This window comes from Pleurodeles waltl, chromosome 9, assembly GCF_031143425.1.
Source record: "Pleurodeles waltl isolate 20211129_DDA chromosome 9, aPleWal1.hap1.20221129, whole genome shotgun sequence".
In the NCBI taxonomy this organism is placed as follows: domain Eukaryota; kingdom Metazoa; phylum Chordata; class Amphibia; order Caudata; family Salamandridae; genus Pleurodeles; species Pleurodeles waltl.
In genome coordinates this window covers 777,197,212-777,220,734 of record NC_090448.1, presented here as the reverse complement: position 1 = coordinate 777,220,734, position 23,523 = coordinate 777,197,212, and the positions used below count along the sequence as shown (strand labels likewise).

Genomic DNA, 23,523 nt, shown 5'->3' with positions numbered 1-23,523 from the left:
GGCAGGCTTTAGGGGGGTGCGACTGGTGCGGTCGCTCTGGGCGCTGACGTGGAAGGGGGTCACTATCTTCAAGGGGGGTGGGTGGAGGGGCGCTGTGTTGAGCAGTAACTTTCGTTTTAAAAAAACCTGCTGCACAGTTCCTTGTGGGCCCAGCTTTCAGGCAGCAATAGAAATGCTAAGATAACGCTTATGATTAATGTTCCTACTAGAGAGAGATAGGAGCTTTGTCTAGTGGTAGTTTTGACTTGCCATAAAGTAGCACAGGGGCTTAATAGGCCTGCTGCACCTTAGTGCTTGGTGCCGGCTGCTTACCACTTGTTGCCATGAGTGGCACTCTTCTTTAAAGTCTCGTAATTCGTTACTGCAGGCCAAGCATCATTTCAATTCCTGTCTGTGGAGCAGGGACCAAGCACTGATTGATTAAACTTAATCAGTGCCCGTCTGCTCCTCCCTACATGAGTGAGGCACTTCTTTTTAAATTCTAGGCGTGTGACTGGCAAACAGAAGGGGTGTGACTGGCAAAATCGTGCTCAGCAGGACAAACAAGACTGCAAAGTTTTGTTTTTTATAGTTACCTTTTTTTCTTTTATTTTGCCAAGTCTTCTTTTCCCACTTTGCACTCATGTTTTGCTTTGTTTTTGCTCCTGAGCGTTGTTCTCAAAAGATGATGAGTATCTTGTTCTAAATATTGTAAAGTGACATAGTTTCTTTCTTATGTGTAGTTTCTGAAATGATGCTTTAACACATAATCATGCATTACACCCCAATCCACCCTACTCCAATCTAGTCTGCCCCACTGCAATCCACCTCGCTCAATCCAGTCCACCCTACTCAGTCCAGTTGACCCCAGACCAATCCAGTCTATCCCACTCCAAACAAAACCACTCACCCCAGTCCACTCCAATCCACCACACTCAAAATCTCCCACTCCAATCCAAATCAATCTGCCCCACTCCAATATGCTCCACGCCAATCCAAAACAACCTGCCCCAATCCCATCTAAAGCAATCTGCCCCACCACAATCTAAAACAATTGGCCCCACTCAAGTCCAAAACTATCTGCCTAACTCAAATCGAAAACACACTGCCCAACTCCAATCGGCCCAACTCCAATCTACCCCACTCCAATTGGCCCACCCCAGCCTGCTCCATTCCAATCCAAAACATTCTGCCCCACTTCAACCTGTTGCACTCCAATCCAAAACAATATGCCCCACTCCAATCTAAAACAATCTTCCCCACTCCAATCTGCTCCGTCCAATCTTTACCTCTTTAATCCAAAACAATCTGTCCCACTCCAATCTGCCCCTCTCCAATCCAAAACAATCTAATCCACTCTAATCTGCCTGTCTCCAATCCCAAACAATTTCCCCATTCCATTCTGCCCCACGCCAATCAAAAACAACCTGCTCTTTTCCAATATAAAGCAATCTGCCCCACCCCAATCCGCCTCACTCCAATTTAAAACAATCTGCCCTACTCAAATCTGCCCCCCTCCAATCCAAAACAACCTGCCCCACTTCAGTACAAAACAATCTGCCATATCCAATCCAAAACAATCTGCCTTACTGCAATCCAAAACAATCTGGCCCACTCCAGTCTGCCCAGTTCCAATCTGCCCCACCCCAATCCAAAGCAATGTGCCCCACTCCAATCTGCCTCAATCCAATCCCAAGAAATCTGCCCACTCCAATCTGCCCTACCCCAATCCAAAACAATCTGCCCCACTCCAATGTGCTCAACCCCAACCCAAACCAATCTGCCCACCCATTCGTAAACAATCTGCCCTAGTCCAATCTGCTACACTCCAATCCAAATCAATCTGCCCTGCTCCAATATGCCACACTCCCATCTGCCCACTCCATTCCAAATCAATCTGCCCCACTCCAGTCTTCCCACTCCAATCAGTTCTACTACAATCCAAATGAATGTGCCCCACTCCAATCTCTCCCACTCCCATCCCAAACAATCTGCCTCACTCCAATCCAAAACAATCTGCCCCTCAAATCTAAAGCAATCTGCCCCACACCAATCCAAAACAATCTGCCCCACTCCATTCTGTCCCACTCCAATACAAAACAATCTTCCCCTCTCCAATCCACCCCACTCCAATTTGTCCTTCTCCAATCTCCTCCACTCCATTCTAAAACAATCTGCCCCACTTCAATCCAAAACAATCTGCCCCACTCCAATTCACACCGTTTCACTCCAATCTGCCCAACTCAAATCCAAAACAGCCTGCCCTACTCCAGTCTGTCCCACTCCAATCTGCCCCACTCCAATCCACAACAATCTGCTCCACTGCAATCTGCCCCTCTTCAATTCACAGCAATCCAGTCTACCCCAATCCAATTCAATCCACCTCACCCCAATCCAATCAACCCCACTGCATTCAAATCCACCACTATCCATCCCACTAGAGCCCAAAACAATCTACCCCACTACAATCTGCCCCACTACAATCAAAAGCATCTGCCCCATTCCTGTCCAATAAAATCTACCCCACTCCAGCCCAAAACAATCTTCCCCTCTCCAATCTGCCCCACTCCAATCAAAAACAATATGCCCCACTCCAATCTAAAATAATCCCCCCACTCCAATCTGGTCCACTCTAATCAAAAACAATCTACCCCACTCCAATTCAAAACAATCTGCACACTCAATCCAAAACAATCTGCCCACTCCAATCCAATCCACCTCACCCCAATCCAATCCACACAACTCCTTCCCATTTTGCCACACTTCAATCCACCACAATCCACCCCACTCCAATCCACCCCACACCAATCTAGTACAGCCCATTCCAATCTACCCCACTCCTATCAAAACCACCTCACACCAATCAACCCCACTCCATCCCAACTCAATCCACCCCCTCCAATCCAATCCACCACAATCCACCTCGTTCCAATCCAATCCACCCAACTCCACTCCAATCCACCTCACTCCAGTCCAATCTACCCCACACCAATCCAACCCACTCCTATCCAGTCCAACCCTATCTACACACTCAAATCCATTCCACCCCATTCCAATCCTCCCCACTTCATTCCACCGCAACCCAATCCACTCTAATCCATCCCACTCCAATCCAAGTCACATTAATCCACCCACCTACCCACTCCATTCCAGTCCACCTTAATCTACCCCACTCCAATTGACCCAACACTAATCCAATTCACCCAACACCAATCCACCTAGCCACAGTACACCCCAGTCCAATCCATCCCACTCCAAATATCACCCCAGTTCAAAACGTCCACCCCACTCCAATCCAATCTACCCCACATCAATCGAATCCACACCAGTCCAATTCACCTAACTCTAATCCACACCAGTCCAGTCCAATCCACCACATTCAAATCCAGTTCACTTAAATCCAGCCCACTCCACCCAAATCCAGTCCACCCCACCCCACCCCAATCCAGCCCAGCCCAATCTAAGCCACCCCAATGCAATCCACCCCACTCCAATCCACCGCCCTCCAGTCCACCCCACTCTACTGCACTCTAATCCACTCCACCCCAGTCGAATCCACCTCACCCACCCTATTTCAGTCCACCCTATTCCAGCCCAACCCCTCCAATCCAATCCAGCCCACCCCTACTTAATCCACCCTACTCCACTACAACCCACCCGAATCCATTTCACCCCACTCCATTCCAATCCACCCCACTCTTCTCCAATCCACTCCACCCCACCCCAGTTCAGTCCACCCCACTCTAGTCCAATCCACTCAGCCCACTCCACTTGTCAAATCCACCCCACTCCAATCCAAGGAATCCAATCTGCCCACTTAATTCACCCCATTTCAGTCCAATCCACCCCACTCCAGTTCAGACTAGTCCACCACACTCCAGTCTAACCTATCCTCACTCCAATCCACCCCAGTCCAATCCACCCCAATCCAATCTACCTCACCCCATTTCAATCCACCCCAGTCCAGTCCACCCCATCCAGTCCACTCAATTCATCCCACCCGCCCAGTCAACGCCAGTCTGTCTCAATCCACTCCAACCCACTCCACCCTATTCCACCCCATTCCACTCCACTTTACGCCACTCCACTCTATGACACTGTACTCTACAACACTCTCTGCCACTGAACTATATTCTTCCCTTCACTAGACTCTACGACACTCTACTCCAGCAAATCCACTCTACAGTACTACTTCCCCACTCCACTCTATGGCACTCCACTCCACTAACTTTTGGCCATGCTGAACAGCAGCCTCACTGGTAGACATTGCAAAGCCAGTAACTCTTATATGGGCAAGATCCATTAGCTCTGCCAATGCATGTGTTTTTCAAGCATTCAACCCTCTGGTCTTTTGCATGGAGACCTCGGGTGACAGTTGAGAGGAAGTGAGAGCCCTGTCCTTTGCTATCTATGCCTACACCATTTGCTCTTGCATGGTTAAGTGAGTCAAATAGCTATGGCATTAAGGTTCCCATTATTTTACTCGTTAGGTCCACAGGAACTAATGGCGCAGGGTAGGATCTCCTGGTGAGGTGACAGGGATTACAAGGTATTTCATTAAAATGGGGAATAACATGCGGACCGGTCATAAAGGGTCCTGACCTGTATTTTTCCCCTCTTCCAGAGGAAATAATGGATCCCAAATGCGCAACATTAACTAACTTCTTCGACCAAGTGGCAAATGTTGCGGGAGTTTTGATTTTTCTTGTGGGCAGGCAAGGGTCCACAGATGGTCAGCTTTTTTCTTCAGCTGGGATGGTGTTCTTCTGCTCCTGCAGCTGAAGGATGCAGGCTGAGTCAATGCTCAGAAGCTATCTGCAAACGCTGGGGATCCACGTGGACGTGCAGGCCAGAAACTGGAGAGTCTGTAGTTTGAGACCCCAATAATTCCAGGCCAGGACACACCAGGAAAGACATAAGGCCATATTTACTGAAAAGTGGTGCAGCGCCAAAATTGGCAGTGCCGCTCTGCGTCACTTTAGAAATGCAGGGATGTGCTGCATTTATTAGAATACAGCACACCCCTTTGTTTTCCCCTGCGCGGGTGCTAAATTGTGCTGCCTAGCGCCAATGTAGACATCCTTGCACATTGTGGTGTGGCCTTAGATTTTGGCGCTGCCTCAGGTTTACGAAAACTTGTAAATCTGGGGCAGCATCAAAATGCAATGGGTGTTGCAGTGGCACGCCCACAGCGACACCCATTGCACGCCCCTTTCCCGCAAAGTGCTACGTGTGAAGGGGCTGTATTTACAAGGTGGCCAGGCATAATGCAAGGGGGCGTTCCGGCGCTAGGGGGGCTGCAAAATGACGCAAAGGAATCTATGAGATTCCTTTGCGCCATTTCTATTGGCATTTTTAACGCCTGCTAGGTGCAGGTGTAAACAGAAGCTCCCATTGAAAACAATGGGCCTCTGGGTGCTTTGCAGGGTTAGCGTCATAATTGTTTACACTAATCCTGCAAAGCACCGGACTAACAACAAAAATTATGACACTAGTCACCCTAACTACTACCATGGTGTGCCGTATTTTAAATGCGCCGCTACCATTGTGGTGCCGGGGGGGCGTTAAGGGGCGCAGGAAAAGTGGCACTGCACTATGTGCAGCGCTACTTTTCATAAATCTGGCCAAAAAGTGGCTTAACACCACTTTGTAAATATGGTGCAGGGGATAGTGTCACGTACAGTGACTCTCCGGTGGTGCTAGGGGCTCATAAATATGTCCCATAGTTACCCAGAACAGTATCATCGGTGGGGATTACGCTTTGTGCAACTCGTACTGGGGCTCTAAAGGGACAATGGGACTCTACATTATGGAAACTTCTTTAAACATATAAATAGGTGTCTAAAAGCTATTTGTATTCAGCACAGCGTGACATTTTGGCTTTTCACAAATGATGGCGGTGGCTTGACTCCATCAGTGCTCACGAGTGTGTAGGTGCAGGAGTGTGCACATTCGCAGTTTCCTTAGCATGTATATCAAACAAGCAACAATAAAGTATGTACACGTGGGGACTTGCCCTGATTAGTTTAAAGAGTAATCATTCTTGTTGCTTCCTAATTTAATGGCCTTTAATAAAATACCCAGGTAGGAAAGGAGAATAGAAAACATGAAGTCAGTCTGGTTACCACCGTTTTTGCTAATGTGAGTGTGGCTGAGTGCAGTGAGGTACCACACAGCAGAAGCTCTGGGCTTCCTGCACATTCTCGCCCACGCCCAGCCCAGGCACCTGAGGCAGTTGATGTCGCACCTCTAACCATGTGCTTTTCCTCCACTGGTGGCTTTGACACCGCTCGCCCACCACATCCTGGACTTTTGGCTGAACCCACCCATAAATACGGCCCGAGGATGGCACAAAGCACTGGTGCAGCATGGAAGCACAGGCCGTCCTCTTGGCGCTGCTCGCAGCCTGGGCCATTTCTGGCAAGGCCGAGGCTACCAACGTCCAGAGGGACTTGTACACGGTGAGGACTGACAGAGAACCAAGTGGGGATGTGTTTGCCCACCCTTACTTTGACCGTTTAGGCTTCAGAAAAAGAGGTGATGTTTAGCATACTCAGTAAATATTAATACCACCAGGCGAGGTGTTTACCGGGTGTAGTAAATTCGTCAGATGCAGTAATTTGTATCAATGAAATACGTATATTTTGTCTTTTATGTCCCGTTTTGTCTTGCTATATTTTGGCAGTTTGACTGGTCAATATTACTTGGGGAAAAACCTCACTGTTTCTACAATCATAGCTCACTTCTGAATTCTTCTCCACAGTCAGAATAAGGCCCCTATCCAGTAAATTACCTATGCTGGGTGTACAGAGCACCAAAGATTTTGAGACTAGGGACTTGTCTAAGGTGCGCAAGACAGGCAGCTCACTTTCAACTCTTTTGTATGTAAGATTTGTGTTCTCAGTGGTGCAGGATTTTTTCTCCCACATAAACCACTTTTGAAAAAAAAAACTCACACACTATTTTTATTAAAGCTTGCGAAATTGGCACATTGAAAAAACTACTAGAAGGCTTTCAGTGATCTAAGTGTGTAGGAAGAGTGTGGGCAAAAGACGGCAGGAAGATTGATCTCTTGGTTAATGTCAAATTTGAAAAGCATTTTTTGGGAAAAAGAGAAGGCATGGCTTGTTCTATCCAGCCATAATGAAAGACTATTGTGGCATTGAAAGTGCTGAGATTCCTGCCTCTCAGGGGTTCAGGAAAGGTTTGAAAAAGGAATATTTGATCACTAATTTTGAAGGTTAGGAGTAATAATTAAACAAGTAATTCTGTTCCAGATGATTTTATTTTTAAGGAGGTAAAAAATGTAAATTATGCTTTTATTTTTATGCCTCATATTTGTTTAATGCAACCCACACTTTAGTTGTAGCTGCGAATTTGCATAAATTACATGATGCATTTGTCACCTGAATCTCCTTCTTCAGATCAGGCAACAACAGTAGATCATCTTCTTGGGAAACGTCACTGGTCTGGGCATAGTACGAGGGCAGTGTGCGTTGGAAGCTTAGGTTGAGTTTTAGTATTTGTTACTGCCTGTTTTAGCTCTTCTACAGACATCTATTAGCTGTCTCCGGGGAGAACCCCTGCAGACTGACCTCTTCTTGTGTTTGCTCTCTCCTGGGGCACAGCACTGTTTCCATCCTTTTGACTCGATGACTTGTGTACTTAAGCGGCAGACAACAGGGAACTATTTTGTATTTTTATTTCAACACTCCGTGGGAGTAGATCAGCTTTCCTGCGCTCTACCATATATTTTGCTGTGCTCACCCCTACTACCTCGCTGTCTACTCTCCCTATGTCGCTTCTCCTGAGTGAGTCTGTTGCTTGTCTCACCTCTCCTGGCTGCATTTTTCAGTATTTTTCTTTATTTTTTGACACCCCTCTCCTGCCATCTCCTCCACCCTTCCATGCATCGGGTCGCTTGGCATCATCCTCTAAACTCCTCACCCCATCTCACTACTTATCAACTGCTCCACTGCCCCTCCCCATTGCATTTTTATTTTTATTTTCCCTATGGCACATGTGTGATCATGCATGCCCATGTAGATATCACCATGCGAGAGCCAGTATTTTTTTTATTTTTTATGTTCAGCATTTTCAACAAGCATTTTATTTTCCTTTGTACTAAAGCTGTACAGCATCAGCAGCAAGCATTTTGAAAAGCCAAAAGGCGAACTAATGCCTTTTAAAGACAGTAGTGTCCAAGGCACCAGTATCGAAAAAGAAGCAGCATCAATTAAAAAAATTGGGGGATGATCATACAAAAAGTCGCCCTTTCCTACAGCAAGAATGTGATCCAAAGAAGAAATGTCAAACAGAGCCATGAGAGAAACAGAACAAAGGCTCGAATGAAGGTGCATGTGCAGCGAGGGATGAGTTAGCATGTGTTACCTGAATTCACCACATTTAACTTTAACCTCAAGAAGTTGCTTGGAAACAACATAGAATGGTGTGATTTTCAAGAAATGGAAATGTAATTTCACCTTGGAGTAAATGGGTTATTCTATATTCTGAAGGCTACAGTGCATTCTTTCACTATAAATGCAACCATTGACTGGTCATTAATCAGAACGCTGGAGAGTGAAATTGGTGCATTATATTTTCCATTTCAGTGCTATCAGCAGTTCTGATAGGTATTGCAAATATCTAATAACGCAATTTACCATTTTTCCAATTTTCCTAGGTTGAGATAGGAATGTTCAAGGACTTTATAGTTGCCTTCAACAAGAGTTACGGAAGTCAAAATGGTAAGGCTTTGATGGAATGGAATACTTTGTAAGGAATTTGACGGTAAGGAGCATGAAAGTTATCCAAATAATAGTTCACATTTGTTTAGAGTTTTCTTATAGTCCCCACCCACAACACATACAATGCTTACATTTAGAAGAAATTATTTCTGGCCAGCAGAAGAATGCCATATCCAGCATGTAGTGTTTTCAGACATCAGTTAACTACAGACTATTAGAATTCTTGGTATTCAAGTTCTAAAATTTCAAGATATCTAACCTAGAGACAAATGTAGGTTGTGTTACCACCGTAGGCATAACTGGTGTGTTGTTCTGGGGAGCATTGTGCCAGAATCAAGAGTACTCAACAGGTGTTGCGTCCAGTAATAGAAGTAGTATGTTGATCCATTGTGTTGTTTTCTGGAATGCTCCCCTGGATTATTTTATGTACTTCTGGAGGTCATATTCGCAGTACTGTTTCAAGTAATGAGTGCCATCTTCGGAATGAACTATGTTCAGTTTTTTGGAGCCTTTTGTGTCTGGACCTGGAGACTTTCTCTCCTAAGGGCACAGACTGAATGAAGACAGTCCAGAGACAGGTGGTGAAAAAGGAGCCTGGTGTAAGCCTCAGTGGTCGACTTAGAGTTTGATAAAGGCGGTATTCTGTCAGAATGGTGTCAGAGTACCCTCTCCACCAAACTCTTGGCTCACCTGCCCGATTTAGAGGGCTCATCAGCCAGGTATAACGTTGACACAGTGAACACAAAAGCCACATTTGGACATATCCAACGGACCTAAGGCATGCACCCTGATGAGCCCCATAACAAAGGCAAAAGCAGTCTTGGAATGCTTGTGTTCTGCTTTCAAGGAGGACGTGGCTTGGTGGTTCAGGCTAGACCGTTCCCGTTAGAGCAGGATCAAGACTGATTTGCATATACTGGGTCCAAACTGAAGGGGCATTATGTGCAAAATAACAATGGACTGGATTGCAGCCCGAGTAATTGCCAGTGGCTGATATGAATGTAAGCATTCCATCAGTCACGTATTGTATGCTTTACAATTTAGAGTGGGTGTATTGCCAGGTTTACGCAGTGTAAAATTTAGTCCGTTGGAGTAAATCTTCCTTCGTCAATCTTTCAGAGATGGGCCACCTAAGGTAATCCGTCTGACTGTCCGCCATATTTCGAGTGGGCAGTCGAATGGCTTTTTAGGATAGATGGTCAGGTACCTTTTTGTTACTGTCCATCACTGTGTGGTAAATCTTGGCAGTGAGGCACAGTAAAAAAGGAAAAATTACCCGAACACCATTGGAGAAAACTCACAAGGTGTGGAGGTCATCATGTTTTTTGTTTTTAAATAACAAACTCCCACTTTGGGATTTTGTTTCTGAAAAATAAAAAAACGTTGGAAAAGGCTATCATGTTTTATGAAGCAGTCTGTCAGGCTTTTCCTACATTCACAGGAACAGCCATAACTGTGGTGCCGGAAGACATCTCTCAATTTGATGGGCAAAGTAAAGGCAGGATGTAAAGTACTCCTCCGCCCTGTCTGTCTTCACCCAGCCTACAAAACCCTAATGCAAGCCCACAATTCTTTAGAGAAGAGCCTCAAATATCTAACTGGCAAAGTACACGGTGTAGTGGTTATGCTAAAAGTCGGGATAATTTCTTCATAGACTAGGCTAGGAAATAAACAGGTTTGATGTGTCTTGAATTCCATACCTTTGTTGCTTTTTGCCATTTTTAGTTGTAGAATTATCACTTCTGAACCACTTTAGCATTATTTTTCTATGAAAACTGTATTAAAAATAAGGTATTTTGAACACTTATGTAGACCTCCACTTTCCAACTTTAAAAAGCTATAAAATAAAAAGTAAGAACGGCATAAACATTATATATCACAGTGAGACAAAATATGGGCCTTACCTTTTTTGTTTTCGCTGTTCCGATCTGAACTCCTTGTAGACCTTTCCCCATTTGTCGGTCTTGCCTGAGACAGCACATGGGCTGTTGCATGCAAGAGTTTTAGTTTTTTCTTAATTTAGAGCCAACCCATTACTTACAAGTGGTGGGATTCATCATTACTCTCATTTAATTCCTTCTCATTGGTCAGCCCATGCCATTTTCACTGTCAACTCATTTGTTTCTTTCTGATGGAGCATGGACCAAGTACTGATTAATACTTTTTTAAAGAGCTGCTTGCACTTGGATTGAGGCACTTTACTACAGCATTGAAATTGCATCCACTAGGGCCACACACTGCCTGCCACCTTACAAGTCTCTACGTGCCTTCCATGAGGTCCTGAGATGGATTGGGCCTCAAAGGATTAAAGTCAGAGGGTAAAATCTTTGACTAGGACAAACCTTGCAAGTGTATCTGCCCCGCGCTTCCTCGTGATCAATGTCAAATTGTGCTTCGGTCCTGTGCTACTGCTACCATTACTATCATTGGCACTTTGTGCTTTTTGGCGCTAATTGTACTTTAAAAAATCATATCTCCAGTTCCCCTTATAGGAGTTTTGTCATTTTTGTCTCATTTTGTGTATTGAATTGTGATGATTAAGAGAGATCCATTGAACTACTTAGATTAGCACACATCAAAACATGATTTGTGGGTTAAACGTTCAGGACTATAGACAGTGGGTCAGATGTATGAAGCAGTTGTGCCGGTGGCAATTTGCAGTTTGCAAGTGGTAAAAAGCTTCTGGCCATGTACCATCCCTATTTTACGACTCAGTAACTTGTTACCAACTTGCAAAATAGGAGTTGTGAGTCACTATTAGGAAGGAGCATGCCAAGGTTGCCCCTTCCTAATAGCGAGTTGCAGGGCCAAGTAAGAATGTTTTGCGACTGGGAATGCGGTCACAAAACATTCTCAGTTACCACTAACTTCAAGTTGGTGGTAACCCATGAGCAAAGGGGAAGGGGTCCTGAAGTGGGTGCAATTGGGGTGCAAAGACTTTTGAAGAGCGGGCAGTGGTCCCGCGGACCACTGCCTACTCTACAAAAATTAAAAGAAAACTTGTCAGTTTCTTTTTGTAATGCATCCTGTTTTCCTGTAAGGAAAACGGGCTGAATTACAAAAAAGGCGCTTTATTTAAAAGCTATCACAGACCTGGTGGTTGGCTGCCCCAGCAGGCCACCATTCCTGGGATTGTGGCCATTCCCAAATGGGTCTCAAATTGCGACCTGCCTCATGAACATTAATGAGGCAGGTGCCTTGGAATCCATTTGGGAATCACAAACAGTGTCACTACATCCCACTGTACTACATCCCAGTTTGCAATTTCCTTATAGTGAATTGAAAAGATTCGCTATGAGGAAATCGCAAACCATTTTTTACATACACCTGGCCCAGTGTGCCCAGAGACCTGGAGTTAGTAAGTCACCCTATGTTACACTGACCAAAGGTACCGCAAGCGCTGCACTTTTTGAGCAAATGAGGACCAATTTAAAGTACAAGTATTTTAGTGGATCAGCTAACATGGACGAATGGTAGCCTGAAGTGATGATTATGCTATACAACCTCGTGTTATTTATAATATTGGGAAAAAATGCAGAAGGTTCTTGTTGTTCTTTTCCCTGGGATGTCGTGTTTGAGAACCATCAAATAAAGGAGTGATGAAGAACGCACCACAGGAGTCACACAAGTGCCGAATGGTACTTCTTGATTAAGGCTTTCACAGATACCTTGATCATCAACAAACGTGTGAGCAATCCGTCATCCGTGCATCATTTCGCTGCCCTGACTCCAAGTGAGTCCTGTGCACCCTTACACTTCCTTTCTGTCTCCTTCCCAGGAGGCGATGACTATCCAGAGGGGTTGAATGGCCTCCATCCTGTGATGTCTCTGCTGGGTCCTAGCTCCAACTTTACTTGTGGGGTGCAACGTACCAGAATAAGCATTAAAAAAAAAAAAACAACAACAGAAATGGCAGATGAGAAATGTTAAATAGGGTGCACTAGCAATTATGTTTGCAGGTTCTAAATTACTGAACTGTGGGAGTGGCTGCACCTAAAGTTTGGGGTGCCTCGACATAAGGGTGTGTGTGAATGGGGTGGGGCAAGTTTAACTCAAGCAGTGGGTCTCTACCAGTCCTCACAGGTAAACCCTGACAAAACCAGATAAACACTCTTTCCCTGAGGAGCATTGCACCATAGTGCATTTAGGTACATTTAATTATATAATTGCTTTGATCAACATAATAACATGTCTCAGTATCAAGGCGCGTGTGGAGTATGAGTAATAAATACATACTCCACTACAGTGGGTGACCGCGGACACCATGTATACAGATACGTCATGATATGATTGTGTGTTACAATACCAGGGAGTATTGTAAGTCAGGATTCAATTACATTGGAAGATTTGTGCACTTAAGGGCAAGGGGTAGCAGACTGGTTTAGGTTTAAAGTGAACTAGAGTCTAGGACTCTAGAGCCTTTTGATTAGTTGGTAGCCTTACTTTCCACTCGGCCTAATATGATTCTGTTTATGTTTTTCTACAGAACTAGAGCAGAGATTTCAGATCTTTCAGAAGAACCTGGAAGAGGCGAGACGGCTACAGGTGTTGGATCAGGGGACTGCTGAATACGGAGTGACCCAATTCAGTGACCTCACAGGTATTGCCACTTCAGCAGCACTACCTAATCGAAAGCGAGACAAGGCATTCCTTAAAGAACCAAACCACATTCTGGATCATGGTCACTGATTGAAATGGAAAACCACTAGCCTCTAGATGTCAAGCTTTTTCCTAGGTAGATCAACAAAATTTCCTGCCTTCAAATCACCAGCAATTAGTTATAATTGAGATCTATTATTGATTACTGATGTAGCAGGTATTTCATTTGCCTTTTACATTACAGTTCTACATTCACTGAGGCCATGAGGCACCGAAACACAAAGCGTGGACAGACAATGTTCATGAGCTTTTTGCAGTCCAATTGGTGGTAATATAACACAACCCGAGTGTACCTTGCTTGTTTACCTGTGTAGTGGAATACCACATCCTCATTACTCTGTTCTCACACTTCACCATCACAGGACCTACCAGTGGAGGCTTGTGTGCAAAACACAATACAGCAGAGACAGGCAAAGTGCAGTGTTTCAATAAAAGGGCCATCAAAGATGGGCTTCAGATCCTGTCTCCAACTACAGCAGCTTGTTGAAGATCACGAAACTACTTCAGGTATTTGGAAATGAAGGGATAAGGTCTCCCAAAATGATTACAGCTAAAGAGTCATTGGGAACCAATAGCTATAGTTTAATTAGAGCACATTCTGCCAAGATTCCACAATAAGTATTCACACACGTGATCAAATTAAATTCTGAAAAGTGTACAGTAAGTTGCTCAAATTCTGATATTTATATCCACAATAGTAACAATTCTTAAATCCAAACAAACAACAATGATACAGTAAACCAAAAACAAATAAAATACAAAATATACGTCCTCCTAATAGTAGAGTTCCATGTTATATAGTCTATGTTCCAATGTAACTCATGTCAGCTACAAGTTCCACTTGATGATCCAAACTTTTTCCCCAAATCAAAATCGTCCTTTCAAAGTTGATTCATCCCAAAGGTTGCCACTTGTTAGTCCATCCGGGTCATGTAAAACATTCGAGAGCGCACTCGCTCGGTTTACATGACCCGCATTAACTGGAAAAGAGCGGTTAATAATACTTACTCGAATGCAAGTTAAAGAAGCTGATAACTTTCTGGGTACACAGAAGGTTCTTGGATTTTCAGGGAGGAGCAATAAGTGTATATACAACTTGATTCTATTTGGAAGGAGGTCCTGAGGAAATCCAGGGGCACTCCCCGGATGAAACACGTGTTGACGAAGGATGGACTAACAAGTGGCAACCTTTGGGATGAATCAACTTTGAAAGGGCGATTTAGATTTGGGGAAAAAGTTTGGATCATCAAATGGAACTTGTAGCTGACATGAGTTACATTGGAACATAGACTATATAACATGGAACTCTACTATTAGGAGGACATATATTTTGTATTTTATTTGTTTTTGGTTTACTGTATCATTGTTGTTTGTTTGGATTTAAGAATTGTTACTATTGTGGATATAAATATCAGAATTTGAGCAACTTACTGTACACTTTTCAGAATTTAATTTGATCACGTGTGCGAATACTTATTGTGGAATTTTGGTAACGTTATGTTATCGTGTTGGGGGATTTAGAGGGTGTAACCCCAGTATTGTGCACCGTGTATTACGAGATAATATGAGTTACTTGGTATGAGAACAGGAGTGCCTATCACTCATTAATCAACCCCCCTTCAGTTTTCACATTCTGCCAAGCTCTATCTGGGAAACCTGGAGCATTGTTGACTTGTTATGGTTTTATGGTAAACATATAGCACACAAGAATAACAATAATGTAGAATAAATAAATGCCGTATAAATCCAATCTATATTGTAGGCTGAGTCAATAGTCTGTCTGTTAGATGGCTAGTCTCAAAGTCTGTTAGATGGTCTGTGGGTTCAGTTGTGACAGTGAATACCAAGTGACTCAATTTCAGCAACCCCGCTGAGCTCATTCAAAGCCTAAATGAGGGAAGACAAGCCTTTCAATATGCCACTATTTATTGACCACCACTGAATCTCACAGCATTTCCATATACCTCTGAAACACAGACACACACACAATGTATCTAGACAGACTCTTATAAATCAATAAAAGCCCTTGATCTTGACCCCATCTCCATCACTCCACCTGTTCCCTTTGGCTTGACCCGTGAAAATGTTCTTTCTCATATCAGATATGACACCATCCACACAAAGCTAAATTTTTTTCAGACTGGCCTTTCCCAGTAGCCACAGAACAACTCCTCCAATGCCTCACTAACTTCCTTTCTACTTCTGTTTGCACCTTGGATGTGATTTACAATCACCCGATTGAATCTCCTCACCATGCCATTGCTCTGAGGCCAATACAATGGAGATCTTAAATGTGTAATTCCACATGTGGATGAAGGGCCTGATTTAGATGTTAGAGGTGACGGCCATGCTGTCGGCTTTCCAACTGAAAACCCGTTCGCCACCATGACAATCCACCCACACAATTTAGACGCTGGTGGTCCCATAGAAGATAACTCACCCGAGTCCCACCAAGGATTCCCAAGCGCCGCAACGGCACCATTGGAAAGAGTGGCTGACTCCAGCAACACTTACCACTAAGCAGATTTGGATGTGCCTTGCCTCCAAGCAAAAAGTGGCGGTTCAACCTCCACATTTGAGTTGGCAGATTGGGGGGGGGGAGGGGAGTGGTGAAAGCCGGTAAGGGGGCAACGGGGTGCCCCTGCACTGCCCATGCACTGCGCATGGGCAGTGCAGGGGCCCCCAGGCACAGCCCCATCACGCATTTCACTGCCCGAATTTCGGGCAGTGAAATGTGCAATGGGTGCTGCTACACCCGCTGCACATCAACATTGCCACAGGCTCTATTATGAGCTGGCTCCAATGTTGATGTGACTTTTCCACTGGGCCAGTGGGCGGAAACACTGTTTCCGTCAACTGGCCCAGCGGAAAAGTCATGATCGGGGGCCAGACATACCGCCAGCACTGGCGGTATGTTGGCTCCCATAGCTTCAGAGGTCTTTTTCAAAGACCGCCTAAGTCATAATGAGGGCCTTAGTATCTACACATCACAACGTCAGTGCCCTTGAATCGTTATTGACTGTATATTCATCACATTCATCACACTAACTGAGCACAGCTCCCAAACATTTTATTGCCTTGTATGGACCCTAATGCAACTCAATCTTCTTTCTACATATGGCTGTAGGTGCGGAACCTCCAAATTTCCTTAGTCACCCTATCAAAGGCAACCTAAAGATCAACATTCCATTTAAACACCACACTAGTCTTGAAAAAGGCTCCTGAAAACCTCTGTAATATTTGCAAAATCCTATAAAAACCTAGAAGAAAAAAAACAACCCGATAAAGGCACACAACTGATCCTTGTACTTAAGGGGAGCAGTATTGCTGATACTTTTGAATAGTCTAGGGTTTGGCCTCACATTACTGCTCATCAATACATGTCCTGAATACTCCATTTCACACATTACAAATACTAATTTTTCCTCTAAACCACATCTTTGTCACACAAGATTTGAAGAACTCTCTCAAGAGAGGCATCGTGTTGTTGCACACTGCCCCTAAAAAGCAAATTCACATTTGGAAAGTGATCACATTTTGACCTATTTAGCGTAACTTGTGTGACTTTTTTTGCAAGCAGTGATAATTGGGGAGAACCATAATATGGTATTGACTGTCATCATCAAATTGAAAGAATAACAAACAATCAGGAATATATAGCTGTAGTTTATTTGAGCCACAGTGTCTGGTCTGTCAGACATACATGTTCCAACTGGCAAATCTGGAACACCAGACACAATATATGGTTACACAAATGTTTAGAAGGAGCACTCCATAAACGGTAAGATTAAACCCTACTAATCAAGAAAAGTATTAATATTCAGATTATATTCCAAAATGAAATAGACGTACTCTTGTTTGCAGTGAAAATATAGGGCCAGATTACAAGAAAGTGGGGCATCAGCTTTGACACACAACTTTTCTTGCGCCCCCTGCACCCCTATAATGACACCATATGTGCATCGTATTGTAAATACAGCGTACCATGGTGCTTGTTTCCACAATAGCGCCAGTGCAGCAAAGCACTAGGAAGACCCATAAGCTACGATGGGCCTCTCACATCGCCATTAGCCCAGCAAAGCTTCACCTTTCAAGCTCCCCTTTTGGGCCAACACCGTGAGTGCCTTCCTGCAAGAAGGAGGTAACACCTCCCTCTGTAGCAGGCTGTCATTATTTTTAAGCATGGGAGTCATTCACACTACTCCAAAGGAGGGCAGAAAGCTGTCTGGTGGTCAGCAACCATGTGAGGCCACTGGACATAGTGTGCTACAGAGTGGCAACTTTCTAAACGTTGCCTTTTTCTAAATGTGACATTAAATTAGACTTGGGCATCAAGTAGGGTTTAGTTCCACAATTAATTTGATAGCTTGAAGGACTCATTTTAGAAGTCCCATTCAAACGTTAGCTGGGCTGAGGGGTAAGCCGATAACTCTATATGAGCCAATGGGGCTACTCACTTTTCCACAGCAAAACAACAATTTGGTAGTGTTGCTGTTAGGATGGATTAAAAGCATATGTCCTACTTAATAAAATATATGTCCTACCTATTAATATATAGCTTCCTCTGTCAAGGCTCCATAGGCCTTCCTTAGGGGAGACTTACATATATTGTTAAGGGAAGTGGGAGCTCTGCCATTAGTTTAGTTGGCAAAGTCAAACTAGCAGTTTAAAACTCCTGCTATGCATTGCCTTCAGAGATAGGTTACCCTTGTAGGGCTGGGTGAGGAGCCTAGCTTCTGGCCAGGCCCTGCCCCCAACCCCTCCTGCACACAGATGAATTGCAGTTTGTGTGAGTTATGTTTCATTGGCTGGTGTGTGATCAATAGAGTGTGGTCCTAACCATAGCTTGCAAATTTCAGTGGTTTTGTTTCAGTTTTAAATCTAAACCAAAGCTGCACTTCGATTGTGTTCTTTGAGGTGAAATTCTGAGGTTTTTGTAAAATAACAAAACCAACCAAAACTCCTCTGTAGTCTTTTTTGTATATATACGTGTGTAGGGTGTGAAAATATATAGTTACGTGTAAATTTCCAATTAAAAATTAGATTTTTGCTTTGCTTATAATTTTAGCACTGTTTGACAAATGAGTTCAATCAAATGTTACGGGCTAAGTTTTGTCACGGCACGTTTTTTTGTGCTACTCCTTCCAGGAGGAGAAAAAGAAAACCTAGATTGGATTTTCTGCCTTTTGCTATTGCAAAAACACACAATTACGCCAAATATAACATAGACATATAATAATATCTAGAGTTGTTAATCGGTCCGGTTAATTATAGAGATTCCTTAATGTGACTACAGTTTATGAACTCAGACTCTCAGACGTTATGTGCACCCAAGCTAAACAAACGCTACTCGAAGGGAGCGTTTTATCCCATGAACCAAAGTGAGGTGTCAAGCTCAGGCTCTCTATGATTGGCAGAAACCAACAAAAAAATGTCTAAACTAAAAAAAAAAAAAATTATGTCATGGGACTTGCAGACAGCACTATATTGGTGGACCTTAATGGTGTTCATCAAGGTGCGTTCATAAACATTGGATTATAATTTTTGAGCCTAAGGGGGCTCGGATTTACAAACCCATGCCCAACATTAATTTCAAGAAATGAGGAGGCTGGGTGCAGGGACTGGCTGAAGGCCATGTCCTGCAGCTAACCCCTGCTACACAGGGCTGAGGGCCATGGTCATCAGCGGTTGGGCATAGATGGATGACGGCCACAGAATCTGGTTTCTGAAAAAGGCTATTCAGAGTGGAAGTTGCTTGCATGGAAGAAATCATCAAATTAACTCAGAAATTCACTTAACAAAGATGTTATGGTTACTCTGAGTCTAATACTTTAGTTTAAAGTATGTTTAAAAAACCTTCCAAATGGTGATAGAAACCCAGTTAAAGGGAACATAAGATTGCAATTATAGCTAGACATACCACATTAACATTGACCTCAATCACGTCGCTGTGGAAACAGCATAATTTATTTCTTGGCATATATTTGTATAATGATACTGTGTTGCTCAGTCCTGTTATCTATTGCATAAATAATGTGAGGTCATGGATCGAGGTATGCTTTGAATGAAATTTGCATCCTAAAAACTGTTTCAGACAGGCTTTGAAGGTCTAATTTGAGAAAGACTGTTGTAAATCTTGACCGTTAATTTTTATACAGCCCATGAACCCATACTCTCAAACTATCAAAGTGTTCAGAAATCAGAAGAATAAATTAATCTTGCTTTCTAATCTGCTGGCCATAACAGTAAAACGTTTGTTGTAGCTGCTAATACAAGACAAGAGTCTCTGTCCCTACTTTCACAAAAACATAAAGGGTCTATGAGGGGACTGAGGGAGCATTTCCAGACCCCAAGACTATGTGAAGGGCTCCAAGGGACCCTCTTGACCTCAAAATGTTAAAAAACATTGTTTTTATACTAGGTTTGTGAACCTTGTGCCTGGATCGCAAGCCCCACAGTCCCATGACCTCACAATAAATATAACAAAATAGTAACCTGACATTATTAAATAACACCATTTATCCATACAAAGAGATGGTATTATAGCTCTGAATGATGACGACCATCGTGTCAATGGTAAGGTCATAAGTAATGCTGCCAGTGACGCCAGTGATGTAATATGTGATGTCATCATTGCATCATGTGCAAGATCATGATCACTACACATGGTCACTGAGTTATGTTTTTATTGTGAGGGCCTGCACTAGGGTTTGTGTAACGGGCCACAACTGGCCAATTCCAAGCTTTTTCTTTTTATTTTGTAGCCATAACTGCAATTTAACTATTTTTTCTGGGCATTTTTAAGGTTCTTTTAAACACATGTAAAGGAGTTACAAGCAGAAGAACCCATAACTTTTCTTTCACAACATTTTTGTTCAGAAAAAAATATATGTATGGATGTGTGTGTGAATTTCATGGCAGTGAAAAGAAATGTGGCCCAATAACGTTAGTTCGAGCAACTGTACATATAAATGCCCATTCATGCATTTATTACTACAGTGCAAAGGTCACATTTTATTTTATTACCACAGTAGGATAACAATTGAAAAACTGTATTTACTGCCTCAAAGGTTACATGTTACATTTGTTTTACACATGGAAACAACACTAATAGTCACACTGCCTCCTCAGTGTGATTTTACCTTACTGGACAAATTAAACCCATTGTATCGTGGTGTTGGTTAAGTAAATTTTAAAAATAAAAACCAGAACAAACCAATGATCAACAGAAACATTTCATGGCATAAACTATGAAAATGGACAGAGGGTAATTTGCTATTTATTACCATGTGTGATAGAGTGCAGGGGTATCATGGGTATTTGAGGCGTCACCTTTCGTGAGCCATAGTCCTTCATCATGCTCATCAATGATAATAATAGCACATCACACTTTGCATTTACACTGTAAATGTAGTTATGGTTATATCACGTTTCCCATAGAAATTACATTTCATGAACCTTTAATAACTCTGGGACCATTTAACCAAACTCTGTGAAACGTTCCTAAATTTTCATTGACCTACATTGACCTGATTGTGCAGATATTGTACCAAGATTGTACCAAGGGGGTCAAAAGTTACTGAAGAGGTACAAAATGTGCTAAAACCCATGTTCATTCCCAAAGGCAAAAAACTGTCATACCTAAAGCATAAAATGCTGAATGGATTTTCAAAACTTTTGATGAGTGAAGTGGTCTGGACCAACTTGTGATTCATTCTTCATTTGGACAGTCCTTTCAGTGCTTTTTGAAAACATTCCAGAGTCTGCGAAGGTAAAAAAATGGGGGAATAGCTTGGCAAGATGGGTGCCCTGATGTGATCTGAGGGGGGCCCCTCTTAATATCCACTGAAATCAGCCAGCATCCATTTCAGCCAATACCATCTGGAGCCAAGAAGGCTTCCAAAGATAGAAAATAGCACCATCCGCACTGGGATGCAACCACCTGGTAGCAGGACAGTAAAAGGCCACCTGATGTTTGTATGAATCTACAGAGAGGTAAGAAACAGTCTGGGAATCAAGCGCTGCCTGTGATTGCTCCTCCGCTTCACAAATTGGCTGGGGAGGTGGAGAAATGCTGGAGAGATGTGAGTGTTCCGTACTAGCTGCAGACCCCAAGAAGCATCAGGAAAGCAAAGCAGCTGAGGTGAGGCTGGAGAGGAAACTGAGCGGAAAATGAAGCCTCTGACCTCCTGAATAGGGAGATGTCATGGTTCCGGGCGGTTCTATCAGGACTCTTGGCAGGGCACCCCTTGAGGTCACAGAATATCTCCCCATTGAGGTAGTGTACCAAAGCAGAAGAGCAGATAAAGACATACACTGGGAATGAACAGCTATAGTAAGGCACAGAAACAGGATAATTAAGGCAGAGCAACCTTAGTGTGAACAAACAGGGAACGAATCAGTAATGGACAACCACACTGGGGTTACCACTAAGGTTGTACACAGGTAAGGCTCAGAACTTCCCACAGCAACAGGGAACATCAATGCCTCTGTGCAGATTACTCTTACAGATAGTCACCACGCAAGCCCCATAGAAAGGAGGCAGCAGAAGTGATTCTGTCTCTGGAACCTCAGGGCACAAACAAGGATGGTACTTACATACATGAGACAGTCCCTTGTAGGTCCAGCTGGAAACACAGTGGCAGTTCCTGGAAAACAGCAATGGCACACTGTCACAGTTAGGCACTTAGGATATAACATACAAAACTAGACAAAGGATGGGGCAGGAATTGCCGTCTTCAAACCAGGAGCCAACCCCATAACAAAGGAAAAACACTTATACACAGGTGGGGACTGATAGTACACTTACAAGACACAAGAACCTAAAAAGGAAATTACAAAGAAAGAGCTATAAAGGAGCCTAAGAACTGAACCTCAAAATATACACAGGGATACCAGGAAACTGTAACAAGAAAGAAACTAACTACAAGAGTACTAGAGGCTGCAGGGATCACAGAGAAAGAGAACAGAAAGTAGGGGGCAAGTCTGAGACACATAAGAGAGGTTACAGTAACCAAGGAAGAAGCAAAGGAATAAGCAGAAGGAAAATAATACCAGGAACAGAAGGAACAAACAAGGAAGCAAAGCAGGAACAGGTCTGAAAACAGGGAGCAGGCTCTGGCTGAAGCAAGCAGGAACAGGGCTAAGTAACAGGGAGCAGGGGTCAAAAAGGGACTCTGGGTGAGTGTTAATGGTGATTCCCAGGCTGCGGATAGTCAGTTTACAGCACCGCCCAGAGATGGGACAACAGAGTCGTAACAGGAGGGGGTCTTGTAAAGAAGCCCATAAACTCACAACTTACACCAGTGTAGACTAGATGAACTATACAGAGAATTTAGATCCAGGAGAAAGAATACAGTGAGCGGATAAATAAATAATGTGCTGAAGAGTATTCACACCCACAAAGTCTGTGACACAGCAAGCACCTCGGCCTTATGCCACCCAAGAAACCACTACCTAAAAGTATATCAAGCTTCTTCCATTCAATATGCACCTATCTGAACGAGTTTTCAAGTAAGGAGACTCCCACAGAGCAACATACTTAAAAGCCTGGTGACTTAAAACCAGACCTCTGCTCTAATATACACACTCAGATATGATGTCAACTTAGTAGGATCCTGGGCACTAGAAAGGCAGGCCAAGGTTGAGAAGTTGGAAAACAATGAAACATTGTAGAGAACAGAACTGGACTTCATGAATATCTTACTGGAAATTGCAAGTCAGAGGTCTAAAAGAGGAAGTAGAAACAGCATATGGCAAAGTCTTCCTAATTGGCCTTTTTTGCATCTGAATCAAACACCCTGAGATCTGACCAAAAAAAGTGTTGAGGGTGGGTTACAGACCAGAGGGGAGGTACCATGAGACCAGGGGATAACCTTTCAGAATTTGAAAGGCTACAAAGAGTGAGAGGAAGTTTTATATGCTTCCCAAACAATGGACTCTTATTTTCTGTCAAATATTCAAATGTTCAGTCTATCAAGAGATACCACCAGCTGTACTTATGAGTTGACAGAACTTTCATCCCTTTGAGCAAAGATCATATAATTAAATACTACAAGGAAGCAGTTGGTCTACATAGTCACCAAGGACAGATATTGATAAACTGGTGGGCTCTCTTTAATTTGCCACACGTTTTAAG

General features: G+C 43.4%; 1 protein-coding gene across 1 annotated transcript in view; it reads left to right on the top strand.

Moving 5' to 3' along the window:
* Positions 1 to 6,347: 6,347 nt before the first annotated feature.
* The window catches only part of LOC138259744 (cathepsin W-like), a 233,480-nt gene continuing 216,304 nt past the window's right edge, over positions 6,348 to 23,523 (top strand). Inside the window, exons 1-3 of the mRNA XM_069207635.1 lie at positions 6,348 to 6,440; positions 8,663 to 8,726; positions 13,213 to 13,326. Coding sequence (XP_069063736.1) covers positions 6,348 to 6,440; positions 8,663 to 8,726; positions 13,213 to 13,326 — 271 coding nt within the window. The remainder of the gene's footprint in view (positions 6,441 to 8,662; positions 8,727 to 13,212; positions 13,327 to 23,523) is intronic.